Genomic DNA, 17,677 nt, shown 5'->3' with positions numbered 1-17,677 from the left:
GGCCTGGAGTGTGGGGTCAGGACGAGGGAACCCGTTGCTGGGCCCGGAGTGTGGGGTCAGGACGAGGGAACCCCCTGCTGGGCCCAGAGTGTGGGGTCAGGACGAGGGAACCCCCTGCTGGGCCCAGAGTGTGGGGTCAGGACGAGGGAACCCACTGCTGGGCCCAGAGTGTGGGGTCAGGACGAGGGAACCTGTTGCTGGGCCCGGAGTGTGGGGTCAGGATGAGGGAACCTGTTGCTGGGCCTGGAGTGTGGGGTCAGGATGAGGGAACCTGTTGCTGGGCCCGGAGTGTGGGGTCAGGACGAGGGAACCTGTTGCTGGGCCCGGAGTGTGGGGTCAGGACGAGGGAACCTGTTGCTGGGCCCGGAGTGTGGGGTCAGGACGAGGGAACCTGTTGCTGGGCCTGGAGTGTGGGGTCAGGATGAGGGAACCTGTTGCTGGGCCTGGAGTGTGGGGTCAGGACGAGGGAACCCACTGCTGGGCCCGGAGTGTGGGGTCAGGACGAGGGAACCTGTTGCTGGGCCCGGAGTGTGGGGTCAGGATGAGGGAACCTGTTGCTGGGCCCGGAGTGTGGGGTCAGGACGAGGGAACCTGTTGCTGGGCCCAGAGTGTGGGGTCAGGATGAGGGAACCTGTTGCTGGGCCCGGAGTGTGGGGTCAGGACGAGGGAACCTGTTGCTGGGCCCGGAGTGTGGGGTCAGGATGAGGGAACCTGTTGCTGGGCCCAGAGTGTGGGGTCAGGATGAGGGAACCTGTTGCTGGGCCCGGAGTGTGGGGTCAGGACGAGGGAACCTGTTGCTGGGCCTGGAGTGTGGGGCCAGAAGCACAGGAGTATCTTGGAGTAGGGGCGTGTTGGAAGAACGGGGCCTGCGTTCCACATTGAGGGTGCATAGCTGCTCACTCTAGCCAATTAAATTTGGACTTGTGTTGCTAGATCTTACAGGTTTGAAGAGAAACCAGACATGTAGACTTTGACATGAAATCTTCCAGTTCTTAATGTCGCCCCTGAGTGTCACATTTCCTCTCTAATATCACACGTATCTGGTTACATTTGGGCCTTGGGTGGTGTGATTTTACCTCTTTCTTGGGCTCTGGTGGGCCTAGGCATATCCATATCCTGCTCTTTGAAGGAGGCCATCTCCCAACCCCCACGCTGGCTCTCCCTCCCCACCTCTAACCTGAGCCCTTGACACGCAGGGTGAGCACTTATGTCTTCATTTCTCTCCACAGTGGAGAGGAGCAGACTGCAAGAAATGCTGTCGCTTTTGGGACTAGAGACTTACCAGCTCCAGAAACTCAGCCTCCAGGACTCCCTGCAGATTAGTAGTGACAGCATGAAGAACTGGGCTCCTCAGGTTCCCAAAGACTTGCCCTGGAATTTCCTCAGGAAGCTGCAGGCCCTCAATGCTGAAGCTAGGAACACTACCATGGTGCTGGACGTGCCCCCAGATGCCAGGCCTGTGGAGAAGGAGAGCCAGATGGAAGAGGAGATTATTTACTGGGACACGGCTGATGACATCTCTGCGGACATCTATTCCTTCTCTGAGCTGCCAACCCCCGACACACCTGTGAACCCCTTGGATCTTCTCTGTGCCCTTCTGCTTTCCTCCGATAGTTTCCTGCAACAAGAAATCGTGGTAAAGATGTCCCTCTGCCAGTTTGCACTCCCTCTCGTTTTGCCCGACTCAGAGAACCACTACCACACATTTCTGCTGTGGGCCATGAGGGGCATTGTGCGGACCTGGTGGTCACAGCCCCCCAGGGGGGTGGGCAGCTTCAGAGAAGACAGCGTGGTCCTGTTCCGGGCGCCCGCCTTTGCCTTCGTGCGCATGGAGGTCAGCAGCAACTCCAAGTCGCAGCTTCTCAACGCCGTGCTCAGCCCGGGCCACCGGCAGCGGGACTGCTTCTGGCATCGAGATCTGAACTTGGGCACAAACCCTCGGGAGATTGCAGACGGGCTGGTGGAAATTTCCTGGTTTCTTCCCAGTGGCAGGGAAGACTTGGACATTTTCCCAGAGCCGGTGGCCTTTCTGAACCTGAGAGGCGACATTGGGTCTCACTGGCTGCAGTTTAAGCTCTTGACAGAAATCTCCTCAGCGGTGTTCATCTTGACTGACAACATCAGTAAGAAGGAGTACAAACTGCTGTACTCCATGAAGGGGTCGGCCACGAAATACTACTTCATCCTGAGTCCCTACCGTGGGAAACGAAACACAAATCTGAGATTCCTAAACAAGTTAATTCCTGTGCTGAAGATGGACCACTCGCACGTCCTCGTGAAGGTCAGCAGCACGGACAGCGCGAGCTTTGTGCGGAGGGTCCGCTCCATCGTGGCCCACGTGGCCCGGTCCCCCTGCAGGAGGTTGTCTTTGGAGGAAATGGCGAATGCAGCCCGCAAGCTGGGGCTGAAGGTCGATGAGGACTGCGAGGAGTGTCAGCGAGCGAAAGACCGGATGGAGCGGATCACCAGGAAAATCAAAGACTTGGATGCCTACCGAAGGGATGAGCTGAGGCTGCAGGGGGATCCTTGGAGAAAGGCGGCCCAGGTGGAGAAGGAGCTCTGCCAGGTGCAGTGGGCTGGGGACCCTCCTGAGAAGCACAGGGCTGAGCTGCGGCATCGTTTACTGGAACTTCGAATGCAGCAGAATGGCCATGACCCTGCCTGGGGGGTGCAGGAGTTCATCACGGGTGTCAGCAGCCCCTCCCTGGGCGAGAAGCAGTACTTCCTGAGGTGGATGGAGTGGGGGCTGGCCCGGGTGGCCCAGCCAAGGCTGAGACAGCCTCCGGAGACAATTCTTACCCTGAGACCAAAACACTGTGGGGCCGTGGACTTCAGTGAGGCGCTCTGGCCTGAGCCCCTGGGGGTGGAGCACTTCCTGCGGGAGATGGGACAGTTTTACGAGGCAGAAAGCTGCCTTGTGGAGGCAGGGAAGCTGCCAGCAGGCCAGAGGCGATTTGCCCACTTCCCAGGCCTGGCCTTGGAGCTGCTGCTGAGAGGGCTCCCCCTGGAGCTGATCGATGGGAGCACGCTGAGCACTCCCCTGCGCTGGGTCACGGGGCTCCTGAAGGAGCTGCACATCCGCCTGGAGAGACGGTCGCGGCTGGTGGTCCTGTCGGCACTGGGTGTGCCAGGCACGGGCAAGTCCACCCTTCTCAACACCATGTTCGGGCTGCGGTTTGCCACAGGGAGGGGCTGTGGTCCTCGAGGGGCCTTTATGCAGCTCATCACGGTGGCCGAGAGCTTCAGCCAGGACCTGGGCTGTGACCACATCCTGGTGATAGACTCAGGGGGCTTGATAGGGGGCACCCTGACCGCGGCTGGGGAGAGGTTTGAGCTGGAGGCTTCCCTGGCCACTTTGATTATGGGGCTGAGCAATGTCACCGTGGTCAGTTTAGCTGAAACAAGGGACATTCCGCCAGCTATTCTGCATGCATTTCTGAGGTTGGAAAAAACGGGGCACATGCCCAACTATCAGTTTGTATACCAGAACCTTCATGAGGTGTCTGCCCCTGGCCCTAAGCCAAGAGAGAGGAGGCAGCTCCTGGATCAGCCCAGTGACGTGAGCAGAGCTGCAGCACAAATGGAGAAACAGGGCGATGGCATCCGGACGCTGGCTGACCTGGCCTTTTGTGACCCTGAGAGGCAGCACATTTGGCACATCCCTGGCCTGTGGCACGGAGTGCCTCCCATGGCTGCTGTGAGCTTGGGGTACAGCGAAGCCATTTTTGAACTGAAGAGATGCCTGCTAGAAAACATCAGGAATGGCCTGTCCAACCAAAACAAAAACATTCAGCAGCTCATTGAGCTGGTGAGACGGCTGTGAGTGTCGAGAGAACAGAGGTTCAGCTGCCGGAGGCCTGCTGTGGGCGGCCTGCTCTGATGGGGTGCCTGCGAGGGGCTGGGCCTGGCCCCTCAGGGGCGCTGGTGCCCCACCCACACGAGAAGAGAGCTCTGGAGTTTCCTAAACAGTGTTAAGAAAGGAAGTCACCTCACAGACCAGCTCCGAGATGCTCTCGGGAGCGTTAGGGGCCCTGGGCTAGGGGTGGAGACACAGCAAGAATTTGTCCTCTGTCTCTGAGCTCCTTTCCTGGCCCCTGGGGGTTCGGCCTCTTGGGCAGCTGCCCTCTTCCATCTGCCCCTGGAGCGGAGAGCAGCTCCGCATCACTGCAGCCCGGGCAGACAGGTGCCCTGAGGAAGCAGAGGGAGGCCTTTCCTCTGGCGAACCCCAGCCTCGGTGGCTCGATGCTGCCATTCAGTGAGGGCCCGCGGAGCGCAGGGCTGCCGGGGCACTCTATTTATTGACTGACCTGTGAAGCCTTCCCTGCCCGCCCCAGGAAGAGTTCCTGCTCGCTCTGTCGCGCCCCACAGCACTCTGTTTACACCTCTGCCACAACACTCAGTGCAGGTGACTTACCTGTTCACGCCTGCCCCTCCCCTAGGCTGTGCGCTCCCTGAGGGCAGGGGCTGGATATTACCCAGCTTTGTACCCCCAGGGCCTGGCACACTGTAGGCGCTTAATAAATGTGTGTTGAATGAATGAAATTAATGCATGCACAAATGATGGTAATGGGAAGGTTCCTCTCTGTGCCTTAATTCTCCTGTTTCCTGAAGAGGATCAGTGTCAGTCTGAGGAGCATGCAAAACAGAATGTCTGAAATGTTGGACACCTGAGAGAAGGGCCTGAAAAGGCCTTGCTGTTCCTCTCTAAGTGGAGATCCATTGCTCAGGCTGTTGCTGGGAAACTGAACCAACTGTCTTGGCAGTAAGTCTGAGGTCTCTCCACCATCATCCCGTTTGATGGATGAGGAGAGGTGGCCTGGAGCAGTTCAGCAGCACAGCCCAGCCACACAGAGGTATTGAGGCACCGACGGGTAAGCCAGTGCTCTCAGCCCTACACCTCTGCTTCCTGACCGCTCATCTTCCCCAGACTCCCACGCTGCCGGGCTCACCCCCAGCCTGGCCCCTCAGTGTTAGCCCTTCGTCTCACTTCCATGTCTCTGGAGCCAGGCATCCTCCCTCATATCCCTGGCCCATTTGCCACCTTTCAAGCTGGAATGTAGGGCTCCTCCGCTCTCGATTCTTTAGCAGGAAGCTTTCCCTGTGCTCGCCCTTCCCAAGGATCAGGGTCACCTCGCTGAGCCTCTGACCCAAACCCCCGCTGTGTCATGAGCTCCGGGAATCTCTGCTTAGGCTTGGGGCTTCCTTCCCTCTGTATTTTGTGACTTCAGGGAAACTAGGCCCCCAGGTGGCAACCAGGTCCTCCTCTGTGTTCCTTGTACTCCTTTGGCCAGACGCAGCAAGGGAGCCCTCGGGACTGGAACCCTTTCTTGAACAGCAGACTCACTGGTCCCTTTTCTGGAGTCCCAGGACGCTACCCCTGCTGCTCCCTTGGTGTTAAAAATGTTTCCCCTGCATTCTGGTAACCAGCATCTAGACGTGTGAAACCGAGGCTGGAAGCAGTTTATATTTTGCTAATAAATTTAGGAAAACCTTTTCCCTTCTGAAACTCAAAAAGAATCTCTAATCTTCAGGCCCTAGAAACTCATCTCTTCCTGGATCGTAAATAACAACAAATTTTAAGATGTTGGTTCCCCTGGAAATACCAAAACCGTGTCTTCTTCCTCCCTCTAGAGTCATGGAACCTACCAGGTGCTTCTCCAGCACTGTAGGGATTTCACCCAGGACACTCCTGGGCCCTGCGTCCAGGCACTGGAAACTCTCTTAGAATTGTTGAATGTCAACCAGTTCCCTTAAAAATGGATTCTATTATTCCTGAAATCTGAAACAGGGAAGGCAGCCCTCTTGGTTCCTTATTAATCAAAGAGTCTTTACCCTGGGTCTATACATCGTGCAAAGATAAGCTTCAGTCACTGAATTCCTGAAAATTAGGTGTGTGCTTTTTTTTTTTTTTTCCTGGGGAAAGAGTTCATAGCTTTCAAAGATTTTCAAAAGGATGCAGGATCCAAAATAGATTAATAACTGCTTAGTAACCAGGAAAATTATTCTGTACATCCCCGGGACCTAAGATACTATGAAATTACATCATTTGCCCACAGTATTTAAACTTTTGAAAACAGACCAATCTAAAGACCGGATGTAACAGACTTTGAGCAAGAGGTTGCCCTGGGTAGGACCACTGTGGAGGACACGCAGTCAAGCAGCCAAGGAATTCTGGAACTGCCTGAGCAGTGTCGAAAGACCATCACCTCTCAGGTATAGGCTGCCCTGGAGCGGAGTCATTTTTCCAGAAAGAGTCAGTTATGATGCTCCCTTCATCCTTGTTTAGGGGTTGATGTTTCAATTCCATGACCTGCTAAAGGGGTTCATCTTCAGATCCTGAAGTCAGTGCCACTGTTGTGATTCAAATTTCCACAATATTCTGTTCTTGCCTAGCCGCCCTGGAGCTCAAAACACAGCATCAGTGTGCCCCACCATTTCTGGGTTCACCACGGCCAGAGGGCCCCCCAAGCATCAGACCTGAAGACATCTTCATGGTCTGAGAGGCCCCAGAACTTGCCAAGTAATGTCCTTGGAGCCAAGCTTAGTGATGCGAGAGCCACTCAGACATGGAAAGGTGGACAGTGCTGCTTGCAGGGGACCTGTGTACTTTGGTGAAAGCATGAACCATGTCAGTGATCTTGGAGTAAATGGGCCTGGGAGTCTTTGAGACCAAGCACAAGAGTGCCTGCACTTCTCCTGGGAGAGGGGCAGTAGCTTGCCTCAGCCAGCATGCAGGATGCTGGCCTGGGTCTGAACCTTGGCCTTGCTTCCTGCTAATACCGTGGGCCTTGAGCACCATCACTCCACTTTGCTAGGCCTTAGTCCCCCTACTAGCACCTGCTCTGTGGTGAGTGCACAAAGGCTGGTTTTGGAGGAGCCGGTCTGGGCATGTAGCAAGGCACCAGAAGCCGTGTCTACACCAGTCTGCATGAGGCTCCTGCAAAGGAAACTCCCTGCTTTCTACATCAATCTCAAACATTTTAACATGCCAAACAGGATTTATCTTGTAATCAATCAGTGGTATTTTAAAATTAATTTGCAGCCATTTCTCTTCTTTAATGGTATATAAAGCAGTGTCTTGTAATCAGTGTTATCTTAGATTTACTGAAACACAGCACCTAGAAGAGCTGGTGTTGAGAAATCTGTACCAATCTAAACCTGATGTGGTAGCTCTCCCCAGCTCCTCAGATGTGAATTAGCCCAGTAAAGAAAAATCCTTTTTTCTTCTGAGTCAGTAATTAAAAAAATGATTTTGGCTGTAAATCTATCCTGAGTTCCTAAGACTTCAACAAAATTACATCAGATGCGGTTTTGCAAGCACCAGTGAGACAGGACTGCAGAAGAGAGCCAAGGTCATCTTGATCCTGGTTCTGGCAACTTCCCACCCCTCACCCCATAGCACCCACACTCTGGACTCGCTGGCTTCACTCATGCCATCTGCCTGGGGCCTCCTGCCACCTGTCCTTGTTCCTGGCTGACTCTGGCAAGCGCTTCTCCCTCAGGACGGCTTCTGATGGCAGCCCACCTCCATTCTGCCGCCTGAGGGGGTCAGGGGCCTTTGTGTGCTCCTGTTATGGTCCTTATCTTAACCTAATTTCACTTGTCTGCTTTTCTGCCCTCCCCGTCTGAGCTCCCTACGGAAGGCATGGCATCTCGCCCATTTTTGTGTCCAAATCTAGCACGGTGTCTGAGACCCAGGGAGTGAGGTCTCAACTGCCGGCACACATGAGGCCCATTCCTCGCCACCTACCCAAAGCTGTGGAGCTCTGACTTTTAGCCCAGGGCCCCCGTGTGGCGCAGGGTGTTTCTAATGGGTTCCTCGGTGCCCCAAACTGAAGTCAGTAATTACAGTTGGGACCTAACCCAGTGAACCTACCCCTTCTTCCTGTGCGTCAACAGAGGAGGGGGCGGGAGAACAGAGCAGGAGCTCAGAGGGAGACATGGGAGTAGACCCCGCTGGCTACCTGTTTGAGAAAGAGGACGAATCAAGACTCTTGCTTTAACTCGGTTTCAGTGGACGGTTGACCTAGTTCCCAGAATAGAGCTGACAGCCTCTGGGGTTCTTCTTGGTGAACAGGTTGGTTATTGGGAGAAAACTGCCAGGAGTAATGTAGAAGCCATAGGTTTACAAAATGTAAAGTGTCAGCAGTTCCGAGTTAGGGGAGGTCAGTCTTGTGAGGAGAACCATCAAGAGTGGGGTTGTCTCCGCCAGCCCCGCAGCCAACAAGAAGGCAGACGTCTCCAGCTGGGGTGCCCCTCCCGGAGGCTAGATTTTGGTGAGTTCTAGGAAATAAACACCATGTCCCAGGCTGGACTGTGCTCTGCAAGTCCAAGTGGGCCCAGTCTGCCTCTCCTACAGTGTTGCCCCACAGCCCGGCCAGTGCTGTGTCCTGATACAGCTGAGCCCTTGGCCTGCACTGGACCCAGCAGACAGAGTCTCAGAGAAGTCCAGACCACCCAGCAGGCCCCTCCTCTGCCTTGTGCCCCAAGAGAGGCGGGCCTGGACTAAGGGCGCTCCCCCCAGAGTGAGAGCTGTCATGGTCTTGTAGGACCTGTGGTAGAAAAGGGGAGTAAGGATCATCCAACAGCCCTCTCCCCAAAAAGGATCTCTACCAATCAGTTCTGGGAGTTTCCCACAAGCCTTGGAGTTTAGGACACTGCTTCTCAACACTGGCTGCACATCGGGATCATCTAAGGAGCACTGAAAGAGCACACGTACCACCTCTCCGTACTTGTGGTTTGGGGCCCAGAGGACTCCAACGTGCAACCAGAGTTGAGAACATAAAAGCGACTCTGGTTATCATAGAGCAAACATGAAAAACAGAGGTGAAGAAACAGTTGTACCTCCCCATCTCCCCAGGACTCTGGTCCGGACCTCCCAGCAGGGGTGCAGGTGGGCCCTTCGTGTGGGTCACTTGTTTCTAGATGTGGCTGCTCCATATCCAGGAAGTCCGCAGGGCCAGTCCTGAGCGGTCTGCGCCCAGCCACAGAAAGGCAGGCCATTCCCCCATCCTACATGGTTCTGAACGCTCATCCCCACCCACTGATGCAGTGGAACCCCAGAGGCGGAACGAGCACATGCTTTGGAACGGGAAGGCTTGCTGCCTTTTGCTAGTTCTGTCACCTCAGGTGAGTGTCTGAGCCTCCATCTTGTGATCTGCAAACCCTGGACAATACTGCTTCCTTTCCAGCACTCATGGGAGAAGCAAAGTGCCAGAACACTAACAAATGGAAATTTCAGATAAATAAAACATCCCATTAAAGTTTTTCCACTGGCGATTTAAAACAATGTAACAATATATACGACTATATTAAAATGCTGCGTTAAGTTCTTTTAATCACGCAAACACACTCACATGTGCCCCTCATCAAGGAACCAGCTGAAACCCTTTTTACAAGGCATGGTATAAATAAAGACAATAAACAAAAGTAGGTAACAGGATATTTGAACCAGGAAAGATCTGCATCAGTTTGGAATGCCTGGGAGACACCTAAGGAAGAGTGGCTTGAATAAAGAAAAACACAAATTTGATTGTGTTATTGCCTATCCCCTCAAGCGCAAAACTTGAACCCCTAGCACAACAGCCCCGGCTCCCCTGGCCAGCACTGCCTCCTGCTGGTCCAACAGAAGTCGGCGACTTACCACCTTTACTGGAAAACCAGCCTCTTCTCCTTTCCTCTGGTAAGGGTGGTGTTCCTGTGAGTTCTCAGGAACCCTTAATAGCTAGCTCATCTCCCTGTGAGAATGGAGATATCAGGGACTCTGCCAGGCATTTCACAATGTAGTTTTCACAACAACCATCACTGTCCCCATTTTACAGATGAGAGAAAGTGAGGCTCAGGAAAAGTCACTTGCCTAAATTGCACAGCCAGGAAGCAGTAATTCAAACACCAGATTCTATGTTCCTCACCACTTTGGAGCAGAATTAGAAAACTTATCAAATTATAAAACTTTATGGAAACTTAAAAAAAAAAAAGATACTACCAGTTTAAAAGCCCATCAGGAAAAGTTGAAACTTCTTATGTTTGCAAAGTATTGTAATTGGAGAACTTCTCATTCCTGTTCTGTCCCCTTGAGACCACGATTTAAAAATTTAAGGTGCCAGCCCGGTGGTGTAGCGGTTAAGTTCGCACGTTCCGCTTCTCGGCGGCCCGGGGTTCGCAGATTCGGATCCCGGGTGAGGACATGGCATCGCTTGGCACGCCATGCTGTGGTAGGCGTCCCATGTCTAAAGTAGAGGAAGATGGGCACGATGTTAGCTCAGGGCCAGGCTTCCTCAGCAAAAAAGAGGAGGACTGGCAGTAGTTAGCTCAGGGCTAATCTTCCTCAAAAAATAAAAAATAAAAATTTAGAAGTAAAACATTCCCAGTGAAATGGGCATGAAAGATGCTGTCCCTTTATTACAGGCTGAGGACCCGGCTTCGAGTGGTCAGAGGAAGCTTGATCATGGACAACGGACTGGACTGAAGCTAAGAGACTTAGGTTTGGGCCCTCTCTGCCCCTCCCCAGTGTGATCTTGGGCAACTCAGCGTCCATCTGTGCCTGCATTTCCCTCCCCTCCTCATGGATGATAATCGGGTTCTCCCTCCCATTAAACCACAGCCATATATAAGCAGCATTGGGATGAATGACGTAGGTCAAAAACGGCCAAATGTTGGCAATTTCACATGATTCGAACTAACAGAACTAGTAACAGCTATTTATCCTAACGGCTTTATGAGGCAGAAAAACCCACTTTATAGAAAATGGAACTGAGGCTCAATTGCACACAGATTGTTACATCTGGGCCCGACTCCAGAGCCCGTGTTTTTTCCATTCCTATGGTGAGTTCTGAAATAAGATAGCCAGTGTTGCTATGGTTCTTTCTGACATTAATAATTACTGGGTACTAATTACAGTGGCAATGCTCTAGTTTGACTATTACAAGCCCTGTGATATCCCCACGAATTTCCTTATCATCCAGCCTTTTCTCCCTGACTTAAAATTTCCTTCCCCAAGGCCAGTATGGTCACATGTGAAACCCTACCCTCCACATAACTCATCCTTGAGGAATTGGGTGAAGTTTTAACCAAAACATGTTTCTTCTTTGTGGATAAAAGCCAGAGGGGGTTGGTTGGTTGGTTGGTTGGTTTTTTAAGAATATTATTTGCAGACAACTCAGCAGCCGTTGTTCCCTCCGGCCCGTCCCCTCTTCAGGACACCCAGCGCGAGCTCTCTGAGGGGGAAACCTCACGTTCCGCATCATCAAATTTCCGGATCTGGAATACGTGGCAAACAACGCCCGCTGCAGGACGTGGAGGGGCAAGGATAAGGGTTACAGGTTGGCGGGGGCACGGGAAGGTCCAGCTCCCAGCAAGACTCGGCCCCGCGCAGCCCACCTCGCAAACGGGGGGCGCGCCGCGAGACCCCCGCCAGCCCTCACTTGGGTCGCCGCCCGCGTTCGCGCGGCCCCGCCCCGGCCAAGCGGCGCGCACCCCCGCGCCGGCTCCGATTTGGTCTCGTCCGCAGCGCGACCTCCGACGATTGACCTTTACTCTGGGGGCGCCCCGCCCCGCCCCGTCCCCCGCGCGGCGCCGTGGTACGCTCCGCGCGCTCCGCTCGGCCCAAGATGGCGGCGCCCTTGTGCAGCCGGGTGCTGGGGCCGCGGGTAAGTGGGCGACGCGGGCGTGGCCCGGCGGGACGGGGTGGGGGCCCCAGTTTCCATCTCACGCCCCCCGACCTCCACAGGTGCTGCCCTGGAGCCGGGAGCTGCCGTGCGCCTGGCGCGCCCTGCACACTTCCGCGGTCTGCGCCAAGGTGAGCGCGGCCGGGGCCGGGGCCAGGGCTGGGACCGGGTGGGCGCTGTGCAGGGGCGGAGGTCTGCATTGGGGGTTTCGGGGGCTCGGGGGCTCGGGGCGGGGCCGGGGCGGGGACCCGAGGGGCTCGGGGGCGGGGTCAGGGGCGGTGGGCGCACGGAATCGTGATCTCTCTTTGCTCCTAGAACCGGGCGGCCCGAGTCCGAGTAAGCAAGGGGGACAAGCCAGTGACCTATGAGGAGGCACACGCGCCTCACCACATCGCCCACCGCAAGGGCTGGCTGTCGCTGCACACAGGTGAGGGGACGATGGCTGTCTGGGCGGCAGGAGAGGACGACAGCATGCTAGGAGGCCCGCGGTACGACCCCAGGCCCCACCGAAGCTGAAGTTCTCACTCGTGACTGTCACACAAACACGAAATGAACGCGTGTCAGAGGTTTTGTTCAACTCAGGAATTAATGGGAGAGTCAGAAATCACTTAAACACGTTCAAACAAGTAAAATAGCAGAGACGTGTAGATCAGGAATGTCGAAATGTATTTGAATGGAATGCAAAACTGGCTTTTTCCATAGGGAGCAAGGATTCAAACCTCCACCGAAATTATTTGCATTCCTAAAAACAAGAATTATTTTGCATTGCTATCAATAATCTTTAATCTACTGAGATGTAAAATAGCTCAGAAGCAGTGAAAGGCGTGAAACCCCCTAGAATCCGATGGTCCGGAAGAGTGTGCTCTAAACATTGACGTTTTCCCTCGAAGCACACGTTTTTCTCTACGAGTATGTGCAGTGGACCCCCATTATTCGCGGATTCTGTATTTGTGAATTCATTCTATCTCAGTTATGGGCAGAGCAGCAACCCCACATGCAGCTTCCCAGCTGAGGTTGAACAAGGCTCTCTGCCTTCTTTCAGCTTTCATACTGTAAACAAGGTCCTTTTCGAGATCTCTTAGTGCCACATTTTCGCGGTGTTGTGGTTTTGTTGGTGATTCCAGTGCCTTAAAATAGCCTGTAATGCTGAAGTACTGTCTAGTGATTCTGAGCAGGAGAAGGCTGTGATGTGCCTTTCAGAGGAAACGTGTGTTGGATAAGCTTCCTTCAGGCGTGAGTTACAGCGCTGTTGGCTGCGAGTTCAGTGTTAGCCAGCCATGTGTAACAACCAAGGTGTCTTTAAACAGACACACATAGGAAACGACGTTATGTATTTATCTGTTTTCAAAAATTTTATAACCAAAGGCTTGCAGAAACCTAACCGTGTGTTTCCTCTAGGAGCAATTCGTTGTTCATGGTGACTTTATAGAACATAACTACTGCGAATTAATGAGAATCAGCTGTATTTTGTTCAGTATGAGAGTTCTCAGCTTGAATGTTTGAGATGCTTAAATCTAGAGAACTTAAAATACAGATTCTTGTCCCCTACCCTTTTCAGGTTGTGGGTCTGCGGTGGGGGTGGATACATTTTTTTAAGAACAGTACCTTATTTACCTCAGTATCTTTTTTTTTTCTTTTTTGAGGAAGATTAGCCCTGAGCTAACATCTGCTGCCAATCCTCCTCTTTTTTTTTTATTAAACTTTTTATTTTTCCTCCCCAAAGCCCCCCCAGTACATAGGTCTATATTCTTCGTTGTGGGTCCTTCTAGTTGTGGCATGTGGGACACCGCCTCAGCGTGGTTTGATGAGCGGTGCCATGTCCACGCCCAGGATTCGAACCAACGAAACACTGGGCTGCCTGCAGCGGAGCATGCGAACTTAACCACTCGCCCACGGGGCCAGCCCTGCCAATCCTCCTCTTTTTGCTGAGGAAGACTGGCCCTGAGCCAGCATCATGCCCATCTTCCTCTACTCTATATATGGGACACCTACCACAGCATGGCTTGCCAAGCGGTGCCATGTCCACACCCGGCATCCAAACCAGCGAACCCCGGAACGCCGAAGCGGAATGCGCGCACTTGACTGCTGTGCCACCGGGCCGGTCCCTGGAGACTCTTAACAGATAGTTAAGAGGTGCAGGGATTCCAGGGTCCACACTGAGAATCCACTGGTTGAGGCCATGGCCCTCGCTGGTGAGAGAGCTCATGTCCCTAATCTCAGAAGTGGCTGGTGGCCTCATCTCTCTGGCCCATGGCTGACCATTGCTTCAATAAGGCAGTCAGTTGAGAAAGAGTGGGAAAGGGACCAGACATGGAGGGATCATCTGAGTTTTGAGCCCTGGCTAGGGCCTCAGTCTTCCCTTTTGTAAAACAGGGATAATGATAACACCTCCTTCACAGGATTGGGTTGGGAATTTAATGAAATAACGTACTTTGGACTTTAAAGTGTTATTCTTCTTACTCTGCTTACAGAAGAGAAGAGAAGAAGCCGGGGTTGGGGGGTGGAATTGAGTGCCCAGTGCTCTCGGCTGTTGTCTCTGGAGTTCTGGCCAACTCCTGGTGCCCTTCTCTCATCAGGTAACCTGGATGGAGAGGCCCATGCTGCAGAGCGAACGGTGGAAGATGTTTTCCTTCGCAAGTTCATGCTGGGCACCTTCCCGGGCTGCCTGGCCGACCAGATTATCCTGAAGCGCCGGGCTAACCAGGTGGAGATCTGTGCCCTGGTCCTGAGGCAGCTGCCTGCACACAAGTTCTACTTCCTCGTGGGCTACAGTGAAACTCTGCTCTCCCACTTTTACAAGTGTCCTGTGCGTCTGCACCTCCAAACTGTGCCATCAAAGGTTGTGTATAAGTACCTCTAAGACAGTCGCCTTTTTCGCATCAAGCTCTAGCCCTTAAAGGACAGAATCACATGGGGAAAGAGTGAAGGGAAGTGGGGGAAATAGATCCACTCAGAGTGCTGAGGCTTCGTCGTCAAAGCTGCTGTTGAATAAATAGACTCCATGTGTCTTGCCTCTCAGTCTGTCTTTCCTCTTTAGGTGAGGGAACTAGGATAGGGTTCTGGGAGGATGCGCCAGGACTCCCGGAAGGCTGCCACTTGTCTGCGGTTTAGGTAATAGCTACAGCTCAGTGAGTATCTTCAGCCAATCACTGTGTCAGGAACTTTATGTAAACCTCTTTGTTTCCTCTCCAAATGGAAAGATCCATCTTTGGTGACTATGAAGTAATAAATGTTAATTTTTAAAAATCAAAATGTGGACATGTATCAAATCGATCATGAAACTTGCTTGTAATTCTACCCCAGAGAGAACTACTACGGACAGTTCGTTGTATTTTACTTCCAGATGTACTTATTTTCTGGCAGTATTTTAATGCATACTTATTGTTTATTAAACAAGCTGTAATTGAGTACCTTCTCTGTGCCAGACACTCTTATAAGTGCTTAGGAACCATCAGTGAACAAAACATTCTGTCCTAGATGCCTGCCTTCGTCACATTTGTACCCAGTGGACTGGGGCAGGGAGGGTTAGGCAGCATTGAAGACCCAAGCAGGTGCGAGAGGTAGACATGGGTAAATTGGGGGAAGAGCATTTCAGACAGTGGCATCTGCAAAAGCTGCATATGGTGCTGGGAAGTGGAGCAGGAATTGTTGACCTTCAGCTTGACCATGACCCTGATACCCTTAACTTGACTCTGAACCTCGACCTACCACACACACCCTAATCCTGACTCCACTTTGCACCCTGAGCCTTACCTTCACTCTTGATTAATGCTTTCCCTGCTCCTGCCCACACTTGACCTTCACCCTGAACCTCACTCTTGACCAAGGTTCTCACCTGACCCTCTCCTAACCATGTCTCTGACTGATGCTAAGTTTAACTGGTGGAGCAGACCCTGACCCTGACTATGCCCCTCACATTTACCATAACCCTGGCTCTGAATCGGAGCTTCACTCTGCAAACTTCATCCTGACCCTCACCGTGACCCTGACTGACCGCATCCTGATTCTAACACTGACGTTGTGTTCGCTCTGACGATCCTCAGCCAGTCTCTTAACCTGACTTTGACCACAAACCTGAAAGTCACTTAAATCTGACCGTAACCCTGACTCACTCATTGCTAAACCAGACTCTGACCTTGACCCTGAAACTCAACTGTCACCCAAATCCTGTCCCTCAGATCTGACCCTACTCTTTTCTTTTTTTTCCTAAACTTTTCCTGGCCCAAGGTGTGGTGGTGTGGGTTTTTTTGCGGGGAAGATTCGCCATGAGCTAACATCTGTTGCCAGTCTTATTCTTTCTTCCCTCCCCAAGCCCCAGTGCGTAGTTGTGTATTCTAGTTGTAAGTCCTAGTTCTATGTGAGCCACCACCGCACACAGCATGGCAACTGACAGACTAGTGGTGTGGTTCCGCGACCAGGAACAGAACCTGGGCCGCTGAAGTGGTGAGAGGGCCAGACTTTAAACACTAGGCCATCAAGGCTGGCTCTGACCCTACTCTTGACCCTGATTCTGACGCTTAAGAACCCTGAAGCCGATTGTCATTCAGGCCCTGAGACCCATCCTGACACCCTACTGACGAGAGCCTCACCCTTACCTTCTGACCTTCACTCTGATGCTGACCCTGACGCTCAATCTGACCCTGGACCGGACTTTTCATCTGAATTTGACCCTCACCCTGTTCCTGATTCTCACCATAACACTGACTCTGACCTGAAGGTGTTTTGACCCTCACCCTTAGTCTGACAGTGACCTTGACTGAACCTTACTCTATCCCAGATACTGAACCTCAGCTGGACTTGATCACGTCCCCTGACCTTCGTGACCCTGATCTACTCACATACTGTTCATGAAAATACACTTGACCCTGAACTTTACCCAAATCCTCAGCCTGACACCAGGCCTTATCGTGTCCCTGACCATGACCGTGATGCTCATCTTTGCCTTGATATTGACCATCAGAGACTCACCCAGATCCTTTTTTAACTGAAATATATTTGACATATAATGTGTAAATTTGAGATATACAACACGTTAATTTGCTACACTTATATCTTGTAATATGATTACTAGTGTAGTAATAATTAGCACTTCTATCCTGTTACACAATTATCCTTTTATTTTTAATAGTTAGCATAGTTAAGTGCTAGTCTCTTAGCAAGTTTGATGATTATAATACAGTATTGTCTATATTCACTTTACTGTGCATTGTATCTCAAGGGCTTGTTTACTACTAGTTTTGAGTTTTGTGAAATGAATAAAGGAAACCTCAACTAAATGGAGTTGGAAGGCCTGTAGGGGGAGCGCTCATGGCCTATCCTACATACATCAATACATCAAAGGGAGAGACATATACGCTGGAGCATCTGCAGCAAGAAGTACCACTACTTTACTGCTGAAGGAAGATTTCTCTCCCCACCCCACAACAGCCCAGCCAATGAGAAACACCGCAGCCCAGCCAATGAGAAACACCGCAGCCCAGCCAATGAGAAACACCGCAGCCCAGCCAATGAGAAACACCGCAGCCCAGCCAATGAGAAACACCGCAGCCCAGCCAATGAGAAACACCGCAGCCCAGCCAATGAGAAACACCGCAGCTCAGCCAATGAGAAACACCGCAGCCCAGCCAATGAGAAACACCGCAGCCCAGCCAATGAGAAACACCGCAGCCCAGCCAATGAGAAACACCACAGCCCAGCCAATGAGAAACACCGCAGCCCAGCCAATGAGAAACACCGCAGCCCAGCCAATGAGAAACACCGCAGCCCAGCCAATGAGAAACACCGCAGCCCAGCCAATGAGAAACACCGCAGCCCAGCCAATGAGAAACACTGCAGCCCAGCCAATGAGAAACACCGCAGCCCAGCCAATGAGAAACACTGCAGCCCAGCCAATGAGAAACACCGCAGCCCAGCCAATGAGAAACACCGCAGCTCAGCCAACGAGAAGCTGTTGCCATCCCAAACTGTTACTTTTGTCCAATGAACTTTCCATTAGGAAGCTTAATATTTAA

The 17,677-nt window shown here is 52.5% G+C and overlaps 2 protein-coding genes and 1 long non-coding RNA gene across 15 annotated transcripts in view; 2 read left to right on the top strand and 1 right to left on the bottom strand.

Moving 5' to 3' along the window:
* The window catches only part of URGCP (upregulator of cell proliferation), an 83,306-nt gene extending 78,764 nt beyond the window's left edge, over positions 1-4,542 (top strand). For all 13 annotated transcript variants that reach the window (XM_070265526.1, XM_070265529.1, XM_023638976.2 and 10 more), the window contains one exon: positions 1,230-4,542. In XM_070265526.1, the coding sequence (XP_070121627.1) occupies positions 1,230-3,823 (2,594 nt within the window). In that variant the 3' untranslated portion in view covers positions 3,824-4,542. The remainder of the gene's footprint in view (positions 1-1,229) is intronic.
* A 4,769-nt stretch (positions 4,543-9,311) lies between these two features.
* On the bottom strand, positions 9,312-11,218 carry LOC138923885 (uncharacterized). The gene is made up of 2 exons (XR_011438118.1): positions 11,028-11,218; positions 9,312-10,229 (listed from the first exon to the last, which is right to left on the bottom strand). It is a non-coding gene; the product is annotated as an uncharacterized lncRNA (long non-coding RNA).
* Positions 11,045-15,073, top strand: MRPS24 (mitochondrial ribosomal protein S24). The gene is made up of 4 exons (XM_023638981.2): positions 11,045-11,648; positions 11,729-11,797; positions 11,982-12,093; positions 14,243-15,073. Exons 1-4 carry the CDS (start codon positions 11,610-11,612, stop codon positions 14,524-14,526), a joined length of 504 nt encoding a protein of 167 aa, XP_023494749.1. The 5' UTR covers positions 11,045-11,609; the 3' UTR covers positions 14,527-15,073.
* The last annotated feature ends 2,604 nt before the right edge of the window (positions 15,074-17,677 follow it).

The sequence above is a fragment of the Equus caballus genome, chromosome 4 (assembly GCF_041296265.1).
Source record: "Equus caballus isolate H_3958 breed thoroughbred chromosome 4, TB-T2T, whole genome shotgun sequence".
Taxonomy (NCBI): domain Eukaryota; kingdom Metazoa; phylum Chordata; class Mammalia; order Perissodactyla; family Equidae; genus Equus; species Equus caballus.
The sequence above is the reverse complement of the archived record's forward strand: the minus strand, read 5'-3'. Positions and strand labels throughout refer to the sequence as shown.

What these genes read in the sequence shown, in the direction of transcription:
- MRPS24 (XM_023638981.2), top strand. Translation starts at nt 11,610, where the DNA reads ATGGCGGCGCCCTTGTGCAGCCGGGTGCTGGGGCCGCGG. An exon ending in CTTCCGCGGTCTGCGCCAAG is followed by an intron (nt 11,798 to 11,981) that starts GTGAGCGCGGCC and finishes CTTTGCTCCTAG; the next exon opens with AACCGGGCGGCCCGAGTCCG. An exon ending in CTGGCTGTCGCTGCACACAG is followed by an intron (nt 12,094 to 14,242) that starts GTGAGGGGACGA and finishes TTCTCTCATCAG; the next exon opens with GTAACCTGGATGGAGAGGCC.